The sequence below is a fragment of the Dasypus novemcinctus genome, chromosome 16, assembly GCF_030445035.2.
Source record: "Dasypus novemcinctus isolate mDasNov1 chromosome 16, mDasNov1.1.hap2, whole genome shotgun sequence".
Classification (NCBI taxonomy): Eukaryota; Metazoa; Chordata; class Mammalia; order Cingulata; family Dasypodidae; genus Dasypus; species Dasypus novemcinctus.
The window spans coordinates 49,256,731-49,278,573 of NC_080688.1; the positions used below are offsets into that span (position 1 = coordinate 49,256,731).

General features: G+C 36.4%; 1 protein-coding gene across 1 annotated transcript in view; it reads left to right on the forward strand.

Annotated features, from left to right (window-relative positions):
• The window catches only part of ASXL3 (ASXL transcriptional regulator 3), a 186,424-nt gene that overhangs the window by 30,860 nt on the left and 133,721 nt on the right, over window positions 1–21,843 (forward strand). The window contains exon 2 of the mRNA XM_004472558.4: window positions 7,204–7,286. Within this exon, the coding sequence (XP_004472615.3) occupies window positions 7,204–7,286 (83 nt within the window). The remainder of the gene's footprint in view (window positions 1–7,203; window positions 7,287–21,843) is intronic.

Consider the following 21,843-nt stretch of genomic DNA (forward strand, 5'->3'; position numbering starts at 1 on the left):
CACTGTAAGATCTATTGTCTTGTATGGACAGCGACATTTTCTTCCATATATTCCCCTGGGATTTGTTTTTTTTTTTGTTTTTTTGTTTTTTTCATTTTATCTTCAAAGACAATTTAGGGTACAAAAGCCACATAGAGAATACAAGTTATTCTCATATACCCAACTTTCTCCCCTTTTCCCTCTCTCCCTTATTAATAACATTTTACATGTGGATGGTACATTTGTTGCAATTGATGTACAAATATTGAAGCATTGCTACTAACCATGGTCAATGGCTTACTTTATGGTTTACATTTTGGATCGTATACTTTAATAGGTTTTGACAAAATTCGAAGTGGACTGCATCTGTTGCAAGATCATGCTGAACAATTCTAATGCCCTAAAAATGCCCTGCATTCCATCTATTCTATTCTTCCCTTCCCCTTTCCTTGGAAGGTTCCCCTATGGCAACTACTGAGTTTCAGTTTTTGAAGAATGTTTTGAAGATTCATAGTTACATGCAGTAAGATTGAAGGCTTGACATATTGGTCTCTTTTCTTTTATTAGTCACTGCCTGTGTTCTCGAGGGATTCTTGTCCTTCTAACTGAGAACACAGCAGGACTCCCCAGGATGGGAGTTTGATGTTTCCTTGATTATTGTGTAGTTCTCCACCCACTGACATAATGCAGTATGATAAGATGAACACATACATAATCCATAGAAGCCTGCCCTTGGTGTGCCCTGTCCTGTGTACCCCGCAACATCCAAAACCCTACACCTGTAACCCACCCAGTGACTGCCCTCTTTGTGAAGGAAGATTGATGCTCAGTGCTATTATAAGGATACTTTTTGAGTATTTTGAGTTACACATTCAGGAATCCTACACAGTATATATTTTCCCCATAAATGTTTTCAAGTAAGTGGAAATTTTTTTTTTTTTCATTTTTAAACCCATAACTAGTAACCACATATACGAGTGGAGAACAACCTTATTGAGCTATGGATGCTGGGCAGTTGGCAGGGTGTTTTCACTTTTTACAGGATTTTTTTTCTCATCTGAATACCACCTGTGATTCAAATTCATCTTTTATCAAAGTGCCATGGATGTTTGAGGTTTCTCAAGAGTAGCTGAAAAAGGGAATGTTAAATATTTGAATCCTGCAGTCTGTGGTAATTTATGTAAAGCCCCTAGAGAGGGCTTAGCACAGAGTTGTTTAATAAGGATTAGCTGTTCTTCTTATATTTAAACATGGTCATCATTAATATCATCATGTATACAAGTCCTGTTCTTCTACTTACTAGCTTTTATGACCTTGGGCCAATTACTTCACCTCTGAACATCTCAGAGAAAGATGATATCTCTTGTATGCATCTCACCGAGTTGTTGTGAGGATAAAATGAAGTGATATATGCTCTGTAAAACTTGTGTAAATTGTGGAGGACTATATGATAACTTATTGTTGTTATAGCCCTACCATTGTTTACGTACATGAGACCTTAATCAGCCGAACATACTAGTGAACTGCCAGTGCAAATGAAGGTAAGGCGCACTAATGTTAGAGAATGGGAGAGAGTCTGGGCATTGATACCATTTGAGTATTCCACAGGTGTGAACATGTGTCATTGACATGGTTCTTAAATTGTGGAGATCATTTAAACTTGCAACCAATTTAGTAAGATCTCCCAGAAAGTTTTACTGGGGGCCTGAAGGGCCAAGGTTTTAATCTTTAGATGAGCACTAGTGTAATGTGTATATTTTAGGTATACTTTAAATGACTTTTCTGTTTGTGAGGTACCAAAGAAATCTTGAGTGAGTCTTAAAAGTTTGAGACAGTATTTCTAGACCAGAAAATACTTAAAAACTCTATCTAAAACATAGAAAAATGCATTCTCCACATACCCAGTATTCCTCATTTATTTAGTTCCCCGTCCCTCTCTTGCCTTTATTTTGCTGTCCTGTTTTGTAGGGTTTATTTTTGTTTTCGTTTTTTGCTTTTCTATTTGGTAGAAGTAGAAATCTGGAGAAGGAAGTTTATGGGCTGAGACTGTCTTGTATCAAAGTTGCCTGAAATCAGATGCCTTATTGTCATGTAAGTAAAGATGGTGAGCCAGTGGTATATTTGCTTCTTTTGAACCTTCTTTGAAAAAAAAAAAAAGATGAGGCTCCATTGTAGGAAGGCAGCAGATTGAACACATGTGCTTTGTGTCCAAAGCCATCGAGATCCCCCTTTTTAGAAAACAGTGCTGAAGTTGAAACCTGTTGAGGAGTAGCAACTCAAGATAAAGAAGGCAGATGAGAACTGAAGGGACTTTAGTGCATGAAACAGAAGCATGAGAGATGCAAGACCCTACTCATAGGGAGGGGAGAATGAAGTGGAATCACAAATACAGCTTTTGCAGAGGAGAACAGTTTGGATTCTATGTACATATTGAACTCTGTGACAGACTCTGATTTGTGTAGAAGAGATAGTGCTATCTGGCCAGTGGTTTCTAATTACATTGTAAAGTTATAGCGATTACAATGATGCGGTGCTGGCACAACAATTGACGGAAAAGTCAATGGAAGCTAGTAGGACTCCTGGAAGAACCTCAAAGATGGTGGTTTTTGGTTTATGCCATAGTCCTTGAAGATTCCCAGAAGTATCTTTAGCCATTAGTGGGAGTGGGTATTGGGAACTTCGATCTCTTTTATCTCTATCTCAACAAGAACAACCCTGCTTTTGTGTGCTTTCTATATTTAGTTACCATATTTATATATTGGTTTCCCATTTAAAAATGTTTCCATTACTCTACTATTTAGCATTAATATATGGTGGGGGGACGTCTCTCTAACCAAGTGTAGCTTTTGAAACAAATGATGTTGAAGAAACTTGTTTTACAAATTGAAAATGGAGGCATCAGGTAGTTCTTTATCTCTGTGCAAAAAGATAAATTCCAGATAAATTTTAAAAAAACAAAAAAAATGAAAGTACTTAATTCATAGGTATTTCTGTGTTATTTGGATAAAAAGAATTTCGAAACAAAAGCATAAGAAGTCAAAGGAAAAGACTATAGACTGATGGCATTGCTCATATGAAAATAGAAAACTTCACGTATCTCCCTAACAAATTCAAATCATAAGCAACAACAAGAAATAAATATATATTATCAATATGATGAGCAATGAATATTATTTTTTTATATATAAAGAGCTTTCTTCATTAAGAAAACAGAAATATCTTAAGTATATATCCCATATGATATTAATATGAAAAAAAATCTTTAGCCTCATTAATATTTACAGAAGTATACTTAAATAAAATGGATTGCCACTTATTTGGCCTGTGAATTTGGCAAATATTACAATAAAGTTAGTGTTTAATACTGGCAAGGATACAGTGAGAGGCAGATTCAGTCTTTCCTGGTAGGAGCTTAAGTGTTAAATCTTTCTGGAAACCATTGGCAATGTAACAAGAGTCATGACAAAGCTCAGTCTTTGACTCAATATTGTCCTAAGGATATTACATTCATATTTCATTGAAAATATATTAATCAAAATTTAAAAACAATATATATGTCTATCCTCAGTGAAGTGTTAATTTTGATGCTCTTTTTGGAAGAATTCAAATCATGCATAGAAAAATGAAACACTTAAAAATACGTACACTTAGTATATTAATATAAAAAATTAGATTCAGATAATATGTATGGGGAAATGGATGTGGCTCAAGCAATTGGACTTCCTCCTACTGCATGGGAGGTCCTCGGTTTGGTTCCTGGTGCCTCCTGAAGGTGTGCTGGCACAGCAGGCAGCCCTTTGAGCTGATGCAACAAAAGCGACACAGAGGAAAGACAGTGAGAGACAAAATAAGCTAGGGAGCTGAGGTGGCTCAGGTGATTGAGTCCCTCTCTTCCACATGGGAAGTCCCAGATCTGGTTCCTAGTACTTCCTAAAGAGAAGACAAGCAGACACAGAGAGCACACAGCAAATGGACTCAGAGAACAGAAAGTGAGAGCAGAGACAACAGGGCGTGGAAGGAAGAAATAAATAAATCTTTAAAACAAACGAAACAAAAAGATAACATGTATGGGGAGCAGGTGTAGCTCAGCATGTGCTTTGCATGTGTGAGGTCCATGTTCATTCCCTGGAATCTCCTAAAAAAATCCCAAAAATCCCAAAAACTAATATTGTATGAATATAAAAAATGAGAAGGAAAACAAAGATAATAGTGGTAACTCTTGGTTGTAGACTTGTAGGTTCCATTTGTTTCCCTCTATAAGATATGAATTTGCATTGTCCACTTTTTATTAGAAAACAAGATTACGTAATTATTTTACTTTGTAAACTGTAAAATTGGAGTCCCTATTTTGTTACAATTACATTATTGTTGTGCAAGCCAGTTTAAACCTATTTTGATTATCTGAAATATTTGTTGTCCCTATTTCTAGAAAAATTTTATTGTGAAAAAGTGTTAAAGATTGTGTGAATAATCAAGCTGTTGATTACTTGACCCATTCTCTAAAGAGGTAGGTACAATGTAGAAAGCAATTGGAGTTACTCATTAAATTCTAAGTGTTACATGTGATGAAGATATATCCAAATACCAGTTATATTTGAAAATGTCAAGGGGGATAATCCAGAACGTAATTTTGTAGGACATATGAAATGGTAGTTCCTCAGGGTCAAAAGATTTTTGGAAGAATGGACAGCTGGTTGGTCTCAGGTTGATACCGGTTGCTTAGGAAGCCATTTTCCCTGGAATGTGGCTTCTCCACAGTGCCTTGTTTTAGAGTATGGCTGCCTTGAGTGTCTGATTCATGTCTCTGCCTTGTGTCACATTATTTTGATGATATCAGTGTATTGTTCTGTCATGTTAATTTCTCCATCTCTTTTGTTCTATTAATGTTCAACACAGCTAGTTCAGTGAAGCTTGTTCACGCACAGGAACCTCTCCTCCTTCTGTCTCCTTTCTCTGTCTTGGAGGAACTGAGAGTGGCTTACGGTGTTTTGTGTGGCTTCATCATTTCCTTCCTGCCTCTCTTCCACTTCATGATGTAATTCTTGGCACTTTTACTTCCTTTGTAGAGTAGGATGTGATGTCATAGAGAAGGGGACAGGGCTATCCAAATTCTCTCAATTGCTGGGAGGAGCTGCCCAGGTGTGCTGAGGGGCCTGTACTCAGGAAGAGAAACAGGGAATCCTCCACAGTGAGTAACCCCACTTTAAAGTGCACCCAAACTTCCTTTAAAAACATTGTTCAGTACAGTGGAGTTTTCTCTTTGGCCTTTTCTAGATTTAATCAGTTTGCCTTTTGCACATTCCCAGTTCAGCTCAATTTCCTCCTTTCTCTCCCTTCTCTTCTATTTTCCCTCTGTCTGCCATCCTCTGCCTCTCCCCTCCACTTTCCCTTCTCATCGCTTGCTCACTTGTCTGCGTCTTTGACTTCTGCCCATATCTTCTATGAGAGAACATTAATGTTCCCAGTGTGCCTCTCATTTGGGCTGATGCTCACCTTCTATATATCCGTGTTCACAAGCATCCCCTCTCAGTAATTCACAATTTTGCACTGTTCTACTTACAATTCTTATTTAAAAGTTATGTCAGATTTTTTGTTTTCATTTCTGTCTATTCCTTTTTCCCGTCTCTCAATGATCTAATCTTTTCTCCTTTTCAGCTTTATCACACAGTTTCCTTATTGCCTTTTTCCCAATTTTTTACAGTTTATTCCTCTTCCCTATACAGCTTATGCCTGTTTCCTTTTTTCCCCTTTCCTAGTTTTCAGTTCAGCTCTCCAATGGCCTCTTTTGTGAGGGCCATTTTCCTTCTTCCCTATCGAATAACTTGTTGCTATAGCCTCCAGATCATTGTAGTCTAGCTCATATTTCTGTATTCTTTAAAGAACAGACCAAATATGACCAAGAGGCTCATCAAGGTTGGGAAATAGTTGGGAAAATTGCCTGGGAACTAGAAACGGGGCAACAGAAAATGTACATAATGGCAAAGTAAAAGAGGGGCAGGCTGTATGTACCTCATTGGAAAATCATCATGAGCAGGGCCTTTGCTAGTTAACTAATTAAAATTTGGCCATTGGTAGTAGGAGAGATGCAAAGAGCTATTTTGAACAGTTTTGGAAGCTTTTTCAATTTTTAGTTTTTAGAGTGACCCTCTTAATTCTTAACAGTTATCGCCCTTCTAGTAAATCATCATAAATATTAAATCTGTAGACTCTAATATTTGAGTCAGGCACAGGACTTGTGCATGAAGCTCCTGTGCAGTATCTTTAAGTAGGAGTTGTCTAACCTTGGAGGAGGTCATTGTAAGGATGTGTGTAGACTTGTTTCTTGTACCAAGATGTAGTCCCTGCAGGGCATGCTGGTGAGCAGGAGGGAACTGCTGCTTACTGCTTCCATTACATGTAGTTAAGTCCCTGAATAACTAAAGGAACTTGATTTCTGGGGCTGATGCCTAATGCCAGTGGAAAAAATCACCGCTATCCCATGTGTTCCCCTGTTTGCCCATTGTTTGAAATAATCTTCCTCTTTCCCCCTCCCCCAAGTAAACTGGGTAGAAGGCAAGAGAAAGAAAATGGAACTCACTCCCTGAAAACAGAGATGGGCTGAATGGGAAGAGGAAAGGGTTTACTTGAAATTAACTGGAAAGGCAAAGGAAAGGAAACCGAGCTGAACTGGAAAACACACTGTAATGAGATACATGGACTCCTATGTGCTTTTTTCAGCATTTTGAAAAATGCTGTCTGTCTGTTTTAAAATATGTACATACAAAATAAACTGATCAAAATATGAACCTGGTGAGGTTGTTTCCAGCCAGCATTTTCTTAAGTGCTATTGGTAGTATTCAGGCTCCATGTTTCCAAGGTCCTGGAAACTTAGGAAACATCGTGCCATCCTGAAAACATATCTACCAAAAACATTAGCACGTTTTAATACAAGGAAATTATATATTTATTAAGTTGGTTTCCTTAGGTTTTACATTTCCTTTTTGGTTTGTATGCCTTTGTGACATTTTTGAATACTGGCCCCTATACTTTGCAGAAATTGCTCTAAATGTTCAGAAAATTTTACACTCTGACTTTGCACACCTGAACTGTATGATGGGATCTCATTTTGACATAAAAGCTCCTACCCCTTTTAAATTTTAAACAAACATTGCATGATTCACTTGTTTTTGCTTCTGTAGTTTCATGCAATAATTTAGAAATCTTATGTTTATTTTTCTTTTTTAGGCACTAGAAAAACACCCCAACTCACCAATGACAGCAAAGCAGATATTGGAAGTCATTCAGAAAGAAGGGTTAAAAGAAACAAGGTCAGTATTTGTATTCAAAATGTTTCTCCTTTTATTGATTAATAATTGACATGAGTTGCAAAGCAATAGGTGTATCTAGAGTTTTACATTTTAGTCAACTCTGAAATAAGCCACTACCCGCAAATTCTTTGTGGTTGCCAGATATTTGGATGATGCAGGATTTCTTTGGAACTGCCTGTTAGCTTAATAAATTACATTAAATGGATGGATACAAAGCGTACTTTGTTAGCAAAGTGCTGCACTGTGTGACTTAGCCCCTCATTGGAGTATTCCTTTTTGTCTTTTCATAAGAGATTATGTTTCTGAAAGTGAGTAGTGAAAAAGAAGCACTTTCACAGGCTTAATAGATAGATCCCAAGATGTAAAGATGAGCTCACTTTAAAATTTACAATTCATAGTACCAATGAATACGATTGAAAATTTAGTCTTCCTATATTTAGAACTCCTTTGATTAGAGCATCATTTATCAGCTGTTGATCTTTTCAAAATTTTTTTCTAACTGCTTTGAGATATGATTCCCATCCATGAAATTCAACCTGTTAAAATGTACAATTCAGTGGCTTTTAGTAAATATTCAGAACGTTGCATAATCATCACCATTGTCTAATTTTAGAACATTTTCATCACCCTACAAAGACACCCTATATCACTTATCCTCATCCACCCTCTTCCTAGCCCCTGACAGCCACTCATATTTCTGTCTCTATGGATTTGTCTACTCTGAACACTTCATATAAACAGAAGCATGTAAAATGGCCTTTTGTGGTTGACTTCTTTCATTTTGCCTACTGTTTTCAGGGTTTATCCATGTTACAGGATGTATCAGTACTTCCTTTTTATTGCCAAATAATATTCCATTGTATGGATGGTGATACCATGTTTTGTTTATCTATGGTGATCCATTATTTTTATTTATTTTTAAAGTTGTATAGTTTTGACTTTAGCCAGCGATTTAGAGCCATGTAGATTATATTTCTCCAAGAGAGAAAAAGAGCTTTGTTATGGGAAAAACTAACCGTGGTGTTGTCATAGGTATGTGTAATCAGCCATGGTACAGAGAGTGGATTTTTGTGCATCAGATTCTATCTGCTAGCCACTGAGCATTCAGTGGTTGCAACTTGGTGAAAACTAAACCGACTGAAATACCTTTTGAATGGTTTAATGATATCAAGATAGAACTTCTGAGAAAAATGAGGCAGTCTTTTGGGTAGACTTCTTTTCCTAAAAAAGTAGATATTACCTCCAACCCCTATAACTGTAAAGTGTGGTTAACATCAAACTTTAGTGGTTTAAATGTGTCTTCTGCAGGTTAAGAGTCATAAAGTCACAATTCAGTGGGGTGTGGGACATTTGGAGTCACATTTTCTTCTGTATTTTGGGCAGTTGTTTCTGCCTGTTTTGGAGAATTAGCCTGAAATAATGTAACTTGCTAGGTTTGCAATGATTGTTCCCCACAGAATAGAGGCCACAGTGGGGAGTGTCTCAATTTGCTAAATGCTACTGGGAGCAATGTATCAGAAATGGGTAGGCATTTACAGTGGAAATTTTTTTAGGTTAAAAGCTTATAGGTCTAAGGCTGTGAAAGTGTCCAAATCAAGGCTTCCTGGTGGTATCCACATGTCTCTCCCTTCTCCTCCAGGCCTTGTTGCTAGTTCTGCTTTGAGCTACTCCATCTGTGGCTTTTCTCTGTCCTGGGTTTGTTGGTTTCAACTTCTGGAGGCTTCTTTCTGCCACTGCAGCCTTCTTTCTCTGCCTGTGGCTCTTTATTCCTCTGTTTATAAAGGACTCCAGTAAGAGGATTAAGACTCACCCTGGGTCATGCCCTCCCGAAGTGATCTAATCAAAAGGATGACCCCTTAACTGAATCTAATCAAAAGGCCCCATCTACAATAGGTTTTACACTCACAGGATGAATTAGATGGATTAGATTTAAGAACATGATCTTCTGGGGATCAACTCAGCTTCAAACTGTCACAGAGAGGGAGTTGTTGACAGTACCTGATATCTCTGTAAGATGAGGTTCTTTTTCTAACCCAGATGTCCATGTAAGGAGTTAGGAAACAAAATGGGGAAACTTAGAAATTAATTTTCTTCTTCTCTGTCAAAAACCCTGAAAATATTTATGCCATTTAGAAAGCACTGAAAATATTTGTGCCATAGCCAGAAGAAAAGGGGATAAAATCTAAGGCTATCAGCTTCTGTGGAATGTGTGTTTTATGCCAGAGGACTCTGCCCACACAGACAAAAAAAGCATCTCCTATCATTAGACATTCGAAATTTGTTCATTAAGGTATTCTTCACAGGAGTGAGATTCTGTTATTGGTTATTATGAGACCATGACACAGAAGTGCATTTTAATACCCTTATTATTGCAACAGCATTATTTCATAGTTTTGACAATGCTGAGTTTCCAGAATGATGTATTAAAGAGGTTTAAGCCTACATAGTTAACAAATACAAGACAACTTATTAGAGTAATTAAAGAACATTGAATCGGGGAACTCTAATACCTGTTCACCCACCCCCACCCCAACCACCACTCTACCTTTCTATAAAGGAAAAAACATTCCATTGTTAGAATTACTGATGAACCTGTATAGTAATATTGAAGGTACTTGTAAGGAATTCACAAGTTTAACAAGAAAGGGAAAAGGCAATGAAAGAGACCAGAGTTGTATTTGAATTTTATTCTGTAAAATCTGCTTGCATTGAATTGCATCAAACAGCTATGCATTGTGTTTTCATTTCTTTTCACATAATATTTCTTTAAATCTCCTCCTTCCTGTCAATGTGTAACTTGCTATTTTTGGCTAGCATCTATGTGTAGTGTATTCTTTCCTTGTTGTTTTCTAGTTCTAATTTGCTTATCTGAATCATTTCTAAAGGTACATAGATTCTGAATGAGGTTCTGAGGCTTTCTGACGTGTATGTATAATTTTTTTGGGTGCAGATTCTGACATTTATTTTGCCTACTTAGAGTACTGTTTTGCTACCTTCCCAGTTCTTAAATGTTTTCCAACTATTTAAGGTAACTGAACAAATAAATGAAACATAACTTATGTTTCCTTAGAAATTCTGTCATCATAAGGTCAGTCATAGCTGATTAATTTCTAGGTATTTATTAATGATGCATTTTTCAAGAAGTACTGGTTTGAGACATGCCTGATTAAACAAAGGATAGTGATGAGGTAGTGATTAAGGAGGTCTCCTGTATGGATGCAAGGCACATCTTTCTGGTCCTCTCCCAAACATTCCTCGATATAACTAGTATTTCTAGAAAAGGGAGCATTGGGTCTTTATCCATCATCATGCCAACCTGGACTTAAAGTCAGGCATTTGTTACCAGTACTCTGGAGGCATTTCTTTCTCTCCTGGCCAGCATAGGCCCCTGCCCCCAGCCTTATCCTGCTGTTCTCTAAATTTGCCCTTGTCTGTCTTCTCTGCCTAGCTGTGAAGCCTTTAAGCCTTACTGTTTAAGGGTAGGGTACCTAATACCCCTAGCACTTGCAGATACTCAATAAATATTTGTTGAGTAAATACTCTTCATTCTCTAGATGTTAATTTGCCAGCTCTTAGTGACCACTTTGGCTGGCAGTCAGAGTCAGAAACTCCTTTTTAACATTGCAAGTTTTATATATTCATCCTCTATATTAGTTTTTAAAATCAAAATGAACATAACACTTTTTTGGGAATTCCATTTAATATATGCATGCTCACGCTTTCCAGAATATTTTCTGTTGAACATATGAGGCTATCCTGCTATTGCTTGTTTTTAAACACCGTAAAAGACTCTGGTTTAAATTTGTAACTTGTAATAAAAAAAAAAAAAGTACCAGTGATGCATCGGCAAAGCTGATGTTTTTCAGTGTTAGTATATATGATATTGTTACTTTATGACTGAGATGAAATTCTTGACATTTTATACTATCTTTTTCTCTTTTCAAGTGACATCCATTGAATTACATGCTTTTCAATGTGGACATGATAAAAGGAGGAGATGTTTCTAAGTAGTGTTCTGTGTATCTCCTTCATGGTTTTGATGAAATGTGTTGAATAAAATTAAATTCTATTTAGAAAGCCAGAGTGAAATAAGTGCTTTCCCTGTGGTTTTTAAAACGATATATGAGTATAATAAATTGTCAAAGGACATGTGTTTGTTGAAAAAATTATTAGTATGCTCATGGCCTGATTTGTTTTTCCAGAATTGTTTTGTTTTTTTTTTTAATGAAAATACATTGGGTGTGACTGTCCTTCTATGTAATACGATAGAAGATTTTGTCAGTGTATATATTTCAGTCTATATATGTGCTTTACTGATTTTAAGTATTTTCAGGCTTCAGTTACATTGTGTTTATAGGTTGTCAAAGTATTGATCATACATAGTTTTTTGGAATGTTTCTCAGATCATCAGAATCTTAAAATCAGGCAGCTAACCTTGTACCTTGTATAGAGGGCATTAAAATGTACACATAACAATTTGCTTCTCTTGTGAATGGATATTTGATTTCCTGTGGGGAATACATAGCTAAATATTTGTACTTCCTCAGGGAGTTGGGAGTTAGGAATGCTACTGTAGGATGTGATCTTGTCTGCAGAGTTAAAAAATATGTACCTAGAAAAAAAGTAACTCAAGTTACCAGGTTGCTTTGGATGATTTTGGGGGTTGTCCTAATTCTGTCTGTTTTTGATTTATTCATTCAGAAGTAATTCCTTTACAAAGAGGGTGCCTGAGGATGTGTTTTTCTCTGCTCATGTACATTTAAAGTAATGCCTTCAAAGAAATTTGGGCTCTGGTACAGCAACATATACAGGGCTGAAAGTTGCAAAGTGAGGCTCACATCACTTACCTACCAAGAGCCAAAAAGCCATTCATCGGAGGTGTGAGGCATAATTTTTTATGTGCTGGACATTTTCATTATGAGATATACGTCATTAATGTAGCATAAGCTGTAATACAGTTTTTAATATTATTTGGTAATAGGTAAATAGGTTTCTAATGGAGATGAGGTGGTCATAAAATAGAGGCTGGGAAAAAACCACACCAAGCAAAAGTCCTCTGTTGGGTTTTATATTTTATAGATGCCTTACTTATAAAATCTATTTTAGATTTCATCAATTATTTACAGAGCAGCAGCCTATAATTACATGTCACAGTAGGGACATTTAAAAAGTTTTATACACAGTCTCTGTTGCATTTAGTGTTCCTAAGAGTATGAACATGTTTTCGATTTTGTGGTGAGGAGCATGCAGGTGACAGCCTTAGAGTTTGCAGTTATTCTGGTATCAATGGGAATTTTTTGTTCCCACTGATAAATTCATAGAAGAAATTTGTTTTTAGCTACCTGCCTTAAGGCTTTTTATATATCCTGTTTTGCAGTCTCTGTTATGATACGCTGAAATTAGGATTTCCACTTTACACTGTGGTTTATTAAAGATGTCGCATTTTTCTAGGGGGATAAAATGTCAGAAAATTCTATTACCATGTTTAGTGACAAACAATAAAATATCTTGGCATTTCCCTTGGTGAGATTTATGTTTCTAATTAGTGCTATAAGAGATGATTCTTCTTTGCTGCTGAAATGTTTTGTCTGGAGATAAGAAAGAAACACAGATAAATTCTGTTGCAAAATCAATTCTTATCTCCAGACTCCATGTTGGTATCCTTCCTTTCATACTGAAATGGTGGTCTACTTTTTTTGTATTGGGCTTTTATGGAATTACTGTGCTAGCTCACGATGTCTTCTCTGTCATTTGTTACATCTCATTCTCTCATTTTGTAAATGGTGTGCACGGTCGGCTACTTAGAGAGGGATGTATGAGACAACGGGCGTTATTAAACAGTAGCATAAGGTAATCTGCATATATGTGGGGGTGTGTTCATGTGTGTGTTTAAGCAAGCGTCCAGGATTATCTAGCTGTTAGTTGACATAAAAAATTTACTTGTCCTCATTACTCAGACTGACTAGACTCTGAGTCATTTCTAACTCTGTTCTGCCCTAACCCAATGGGTCCTTGAGTAGTGTTGGTTCTACTTAAATTCTTCTTTCCTTCTCTATATCCCCATTTTCTGCCAGTCTTCAAACACGTATCATTTCTTACTTGGGTTATTGTACTCTCTTTTCATCTGATCTCTTTACCTCTGGTTTTCCCCTTTTCAAATCCATTCCCCACCCTCAAACAACCACTATCATTTATAGCAGCACTTAGTAACAGCTAATCCATGATATTCCAGAGAATACATTCTACCTAGTAAATTATGAATGAAAAGATACTGTCAGTTGTATGTTTTGTGGCAATTAAGTGAAATTGGTGATGGTACATTTTCTAGTGACAAAATGATCAAAATAATTCCTGAGGGGATTACAAGATTATATATTACTGTGGAAGCATTTTCTGAGTTTAAAAGTAATTATTGGAAAAAAAGTAATTATTGGAAACATTGCCCACATGGTCAGGTCCCAGTGCCTCAGCACAATTCTGATCAACATGGACTTTGAATAGTTTTCAAGGCTCCACAGTCAAGCATCTGATACTGCAGCCACACTTGACCGCTTGCTGTTGCTTGTGAAGTTTCCCTCATTATTTCATGATTTGGAAACTAGAAGTAGAGCCCCAGAAGGCATTCCTGAACTATGTTGTGTGTGTGTGTGTGTGTGTGTGTGTATGTGTGTACACGTGCGTGTGCTTCTGGTATTTACCACATTGCTCCTTAGGAGACCTTAAAATTGGATTGCTGAGTGGGGAGGAGACCCTTTTCAGACAAAATATCTCTCAGTAATGAAGTGATTTTGGAACAGAACTCTCCCCAGTTACCAGATAGGTCACATTATTTCTGATTCAGAGTTCACAGCATACCAGAAGAATACCTCTAGAAGTTTGAGTGTCAGAAGGTATTGGAAGGTATTCATAAGAATATGCTTAGCACAGTGATATGCTTCCATTTTTGCTTACTCTTAATACGTGTTTTCATACATTATTCCTAACAAATAAATTGAATGGAATACCTGAGTTAAGAAAATTCGTGTTCAAGTATAATGTGTATCCTCACAGAACATAAATTGATTTGGATTTTATTTGAGGCCTTTGGTAAAAATAACTGTGGGGACTGCATAGTACCCTCAAGGCATCTGTGTCCTGTAAGGTATGCAATTATAGCTATGAAATGGCCATTTCTTAATATACTGTTTTTTAAAATTCTATCAAGCTTTCTTTTTCTGTTCTTCCAAATAATTGAACTGAAAAGGTAATTTTGGTGATTTCAGCTTTATCCAGATCTAGGTATAATTTATTCCAGAAACACTGAGTGCTCTATAAATATTTCAGTGCAGAAATAGAGCTAGAAATGGATATAAAATTGCATTGCATGTGAATCTAAGTATCAGATGCAGGCGAACATCTTTGGGTCAGAATAGACATTTAACTGGGGTGATTTTATTTAAATTTTTTCTAAGTGGTGCTTTGCTCTTCATTTCATTGCTTATACTCTTAATTGCCACATGCCTAAATGATTTTACCTTTGCTTCATTGTTTTGAACTTGACAACATAATTCAAATGCAAAACAGTTGATATGCTGACATTGGAACTTCTTTTTATAGTTGATTTGTTTTCAGAGGAATTAAAATTATATTTTGTTGAGCCAGGTTCTCTAAAAGTTACAGCATACAATTCTTAAAAGTACTTCTTAGTTCTTTTAGAATAACTAAAGAACTATTTGTCCTACTCCTCTCCATGCACCCACACAAAATAAAATTGGTAGTTGTTGACTGGAATTTTGCATGAAATTCTAATGAGTATTCTATTAACTAACATGTTTTTTTTTTTTAAACTTCAGTTAAATTTGGCTTAAAGTCTGTGCTAGGTGCTGTTCGGGACTTGTACACAGTCTCCACCTGTTAATAATCACCTCCTGGGCAGGATAATATAATCTCAATCGTATTGAGATTATACTGTGAAAACCTATGTCAGGTGCTTAATAATCAAATGAGAGGATATTAAAATATACAGATATCATAAGATGATGTTAATTAAATCCTTATGAATGCCTACTCTGCTCACTGTGTTAGATCCTGGGGTCCTAAAGGCATGCATTCTTTCCACAAACATTAAATCCGTGCTGTGTTCTTGAGAATGTAAAAGGGGCTGGAGTTTAATAGACGAATACAGTTATAGTCCCTGCTTTTGAGAATTTCACTCTGTAGCGCCAGACTATTCTTCTCTTCCAGGAATCACTGTGTCATTGGATTATGGATTATAACATCTCAATTAAGCATGTCTAAATCTAGTCCATAATGTTTTCTTTTAAATCTTTCTTTAAAATTTAGGAATATCTCAATTCTTTCTTGAATTTTTCATGAAATAGAAGATGCTCAAACTTGTCAAGAAATGTTGTCTTCCTATCACAAATATAAACTCCTTAAGGTAGAGATCTCACATCTCTCTATCCATTAATTTGTTTGGCTGATACCAGGTTTTAAGTACTATGTCAAGCAAATTAATAGGTACAAAGATATGAGTAGTGGCTCTATGATAAAAGGAATTCTTAACCTTTATTGAGTGTTTACTTACTATAATGGGCCCAATGTGAGTACTTTTTAAGAATTATCTTAAACAAAATTTTGGGGTGGTTGGGAATATCACTATCTCCCATTTTACAAATAAAGAAACTGAGGCTTTCAAGGTTAAATAACTTGAGAAAGGCCATCCACCTAACTTGTGGCACCCTGCAATTTAAGAGCAAATTGTTCTTAACCTTTTTAAATACTTGTAGCCTGAGCCTCATAAAGTGTTGATATATGTACATATGATGTAAGATTCTCTAAAAGTGGATGTCCTCCCTTGCTTTAGAGGTGGAAAGACAGCTTTTCTCGGTGAATGTTTTACATTTTATTTTGCTTGCTGAGATCAAAGCCTATAGACACTTTCAACTGATAGCCTAATTGTAGGTAGGATTGAAGGAGGAACAAAACATTTCCGTAACCAATCAAGATTTGGAGGAAGCAAAGCCTCAGAAGAACTTTAACTGCTATGCTAATCCAGTAAGAGCTATAGAACTTTGAGTAAAGGTCTGAGCTATTGAATATCATTAAGATATATTTTAAATGTACCTTCTATTACAACTTACTGTTTTAGAAGATAATACAGTAAGGGAGGGAAACAGACTGTGGGCAAAGAATATTTGCTAACAAAATATAGTTCATCCAAAAGGGCAATTTTATGGGTGGTAGTTAACCACAGTTGTGGGAGCAACTGAATGAAAATAGATAGGATTGTCTACGCCATGTTATGTAGGGGAAGGTTAAGTTATAAACATTGTTCTCCTCTAAAGAAATGCATCTAGGGAGAGAAAAGGAGACCCAAATGGAAAAGTGAGTATAGTTCCAGAAGCATATCTCTGCACCCTTAAGAACATTTTCTTAAGATTAATCAGAGATATTTTACTGTTTTTTCTTAATTTTATCAAGAACAGTTACTGTATTCCCTCTCTCTCTTTTTTTTTTTTAAGATTTATTTATTTATTTAATTCCCCCCTCCCCCGGTTGTCTGTTCTCTGTGTCTATTTGCTGCATCTTGTTTCTTTGTCCGCTTCTGTTGTCTGCGGCTCGGGAAGTGTGGGCGGCGCCATTCCTGGGCAGGCTGCATTTTCTTTCGCGCTGGGCGGCTCTCCTTATGGGCGCACTCCTTGCGCGTGGGGCTCCCCTATGCGGGGGACACCCCTGTGTGGGGCATGGCACTCCTTGCGCGCATCAGCACTGCACATGGGCCAGCTCCACACGGGTCAAGGAGGCCTGGGGTTTGAACCGCGGACTTCCCATGTGGTAGACGGATGCCCTAACCACTGGGCCAAGTCCGTTTCCCCCTCTCTTTCTTTTTTACTTTTATTTTCAGCCTTTACAGAAGACATATAAAATTGTCAGGCAGTGCCTGTCTATTCTCCTTCAGACCACTGTGGCTAGCCTGAATTCGTGACTTCCTTCTTCTCTAACATGTCTGCATGAAATACAACAATATGTATAATATTTATTATTCAATTTGTTGCTTAAATTGTGTTTATTGAAGGTGTCCTGTGGGTTACTAGATACAGAAAAATGGCATTCATGAAGATTTGTTGGAACAGAATGTTGTCAGTGGGAGAGTCTAAAGAACGGCTCAAATCTTAAATTCTAAGGTGTTAGGGTTAGCAAGGACCACTTTGGAACCTTCTGCCACCCCCACCCTAAGCAGGAAATTACTGAATCAGGTACCTAGGAATTACTATGGACTTTATGAAAAGTTTTACTGCTCACTTACATAACCTTAGTATTAGAACTGTTAACTTGATTTTTGAGATTCGATTTTATTTAATTTGTTCTTAGACACTTGTTTTGAGTTAGCCAATTCTAATTTTAGTTTGTATAGGAGGTACAATAGTATATTCCTCTTTTCTTTTCTTAAAGGAAAACAATGAAGAATTGTGCAATAAGATCTGAAGGTTTTTGAGTTACTTGCAGTAGATAAATATGTAATCTTTTAAATCCAGTCAGCCTGTGTCCACCCCAGTTTCCAGCTGTAGGTCACCAAACTTATTAAACTTCCATTCCTTATTAAAAGTGTGCCTTTGTGATGGGGGAATATTTTTCAATTAATAATAGTTTAGGAGTTATGTCCTTTAGTAAAGTAAAGGTCAGGACTAGTTTCACCAATGGGCCATTTGCTGTTGTTTTAACCATCCCAACTTTAAACCATCTTTTTGAGAACTGATCTGAGACTAAGCTTCATTTTAAAAATGGGATAGTCAAAACAGCCTCTACTACATCAGAATGCACTCTAAGAGTTGAATGGACATTAAGTCAAAATTCTAACATTTCATTTCTGGCAAGGAATTTGCATATCATATGATCTTAAACTTTTATTTTATAGATTAATAAACTAAAGCTTAGAAAAGGCAAGTGAGTTGTCTACCCTAATAGAGCTAGCAAACATTTGACTCAAACTTAAGAAAAGGCTAATCATTTCAGAATTTGAGAAGAACCATAAAAGCCCCACAGGAACTGTAGGCCAGACTGTATAAAGAAAATGAGATAAATGTTCTGTTCGAAGATACTATTAGATGGGACATGTCTTTCAATTGTTTTTCCTGAAATGATGGGTTTTCACTGACCCAGTCACTCTCTATTATCTGATTTTACTTGTCTCTAATAGCCCATATTAGTAAAACTTGACGGTAGGGGTATAAGAGAAGTTTTACTGACATCTGTACTTCAAAGAGTGGTCTAGAATTCTCCATTCTGGCCTCATGGGTTCCTTGTTGCCATCAAGACCTTTCGCATAGGAGACTAGGAGAATCGGGGAAGAGGTTGTGGCTGCCTAACTTTCTTGCTCTATAGGTTGTGGTAGAGAGCCCATAAATTCACTAAAGCACAAAGCAGACAATGAACACCTCACAGGAATTGTTTTTTGACTATTCTTATTCCAGCTACTCCTTGGGTTGAATGGAACAGGTGAAGGGAGGGAGAATAGATTTGCCTGCAGAGTTTATGCAAAGGACCTTCTAGCGCCCATTCTCTTCTCAGATTTTTCCGTTGGATTCTTGCAACCTTCACTGTTTCTTCATTCACTTTGTGAGAGTATTTTTATATTTACTTATTAAAATCTCCTTCTGTTTTATAAAAAGAGAATGGAGAGTGGTTAAATATTCAATATGATTACATTGTGATAAGAAGTGGAGTGGTCTAAAAAGTCCAATGGGGCCATGAGGTGCAGTGATGCCCAAAGATGTACTCACCAAATGCAATGGATGTGTCATGATGATGGGGGAGAGTGTTGCTGTGGGGGGAGTGGTGGGGTGGGGGTGGTGGGGGTAAATGGGGACCTCATATTTTTTTAATCTAATATTTTTTAAAAAATGAATAAATAAAATAAAATAAAAAAAAAAGTCCAATGGGGAAATGAAAACATTGTCAACTAATATAAATTGACAGCAAAAATCTTGTTTTTGTTTATTGATTCTTTTTCTGGCATTACTCATTTGCATTTACTGTATAATTAGATCTTTAGTATGCCAGTGTTGTATGGAATAGATGTAATGATTATTTTGCAGATTAAATAAAATAACCCAATAAAATTTGGGTTATTTTAACCCTTCTTTTCCCCATAGTGTTCTTCATGTAAATACATAGCCTAATAAAATTTAAAACTACCAAATTCTTTTTGTAATGAATTCAGAGTATGTCCTCTTATTCTTCATTTATAAAATGACAGTATTGATTTCTAGGTTTGTTGAATAAATCAAATTTAAAAACAGGTTTGAAAGCCTATTACAATCAGATGGTGCTGATTTTATTAAACTCTTTAAAATTATTTTAAATATTTTCAGATTATTCTTCTTAGTCTTTGAGAATTGAGATCCAAGAAATTTCTTGTAATTTTTATTTACTTTATAGCATAACCTATTGTATAAATTAGTGTATCAATTTGTACAGGCATCTCAGAAAGCCCATATGTAAGTGACTTAATCCAGTAGAAGTTCATTTCTCAAGTTATAATCTGAAGGTAGATAGTCCAGGGATGATGAAATAGCTTTGTTCCGCCAGGATGTCTAGGGAGTCCTAGTCATTATATCTTGTTGCTTTGCCATCCCTCAGGTTTTGTCCTCACCCCCATGGTCTCAGGTGGTTGAGAAAATCTGTATACCAAACAACTTTTGGAAGAAAGGTCACATGCAGGCAATTCTAGAAGTTAAGTGCATCAGTTCTCATGCCCCTTGACATAGTTGCCCTCAGCCGAAAGGTGAGCCTGGGAAGTGTAGTCCTCATTGCCAGAGTCTTGTTCCCAGCTAAACTGAACTCTTGGGGAGAATGGAAATTCAGAAGCAACCCCCAGTATTTGCCATACCTATTTTTTCAAGTATTTTCATCCTAGGGTTTGTTTTAGGTCAGATATGTATTATCATTTTTGATACTTCAAAAAACATGAACCTATATCCTTGACATTATGTAAACATTCCATATATGTTCAGGTCTCTGTAGACTCTGCTTGGCCTGTAATGACCTTAACTTTTTCTTACTGTCGAAACTTCAAGAGCCAAGTCAAATTCCATAGTACCATTTCCTTTATGAAGAATTCTTCAAATCCTTTAGTTCCAATCCACTCTTCTGTTCTTGCTATGCCATAATATTCATGTTCCATTGTTGTAATAGCTAATAGATTTTCTCAGATGTTTTTCTTGTAGGAGGACTTCATTTTCCTTAATGGTAGAGCTCCTGTCTCTATGATCCTTCTCTTTCCCAGTGTTTTTCACATAAGAGGCCAGTGATACTTTCTCGTTGAGTAAATGGAAATTTGAATTCAAGCTTTATTTCTGCTACTTACGTAAAGTGTTGGATAAGTGAATCAGTCTTTTGTGTCTTTCCTTTTCAAGCTAAATGGGGAAAGTTCTAACTCTATCTGCATCATAACGCTGTTATAAAGATGAAATAATTTGGAAAAACTTTGAAAATGTGCTGTCAGTTGTAAGATATTTGATTTATGAGATTTTACTGTTTGCTGATTTATTAGGAACTTGGGGAAAGTTGGTCAAGATTGAATGAGTTATTAAGTAAAATTTGTGTTCTAATATATTTTCAGAGCAGTATTTTAGCATGTGAACTATTTTGTTTTTTAATAAGAAATGTGTAATTTTGCCTAATACCTATTTTTAATCTAAACTTTCATGGAGTTGTTAGAAAATGGTTTTTAGTTAGTTTTTCTTTAGTCAGATTTTATGATGAGATTTAAAACCATTGTTACTTGATTAAACAGAGACTGAGTTGTTTAATAGGATGTATGCCAATGACTAATGTTGGGACTTTAGGATCAAAGATTTTCCTGATTTATAATATATGGATGAGTAACTTATTTTTCATGAAAGGAGATGCTCTTTGGGATATTATTTGTAACTCTGAAGGTATTTCTCTAGCTCTTACTGTTAGGCTATTCTGGCCTTCTAAATATACAATATTGATATAGTGTTTCTTTTGGTTTCCTTCCCTCCAAACTTTAATGTGTTAACATGTAGTATCCTGACAGTATTTCCTGCTAACTATCTCATTGGTAGTTGTGTTAGTCAGTCAAAGGGGTGCTGATGCAAGGTACCAGAAATCTGTTGACTTTTATGAAGGGTATTTATTTGGGGTAGAAGCTTATAGCCACAAGGCCCTAAAGAATCCAACTCAAGGTTACTTCCTTACCAAACTCTGTTGCCAAGTGGTGAAGCAAGGTGGCAGGTGACACCTGCGAGGTTTCAGCCTTCCTTCTTCCTTTTAAGGCTCCATGGTCCCAACTTCTTTCTATCTCAGCTGTAGACATAAGGCTAGCCTCTCTCCCCAGGGCTCGTTTCTTTTTGGGCTCAGCTGCTCTGTTCTCTTCACTAGACTCAGGCTCATCTCTCTTCCTGGGGCCTCTGCTGTGTCTAATAAGCTGTCTTTCTTCCTCTGTGTTCTTCTTCTCTGTGTATCTACTTCCATGTGAGAGTCTGTTTTATCAACCATCAAGTAACCTGGAACTCAGCACTGTCACACTCTAATGATGTGGTTAAAGCAA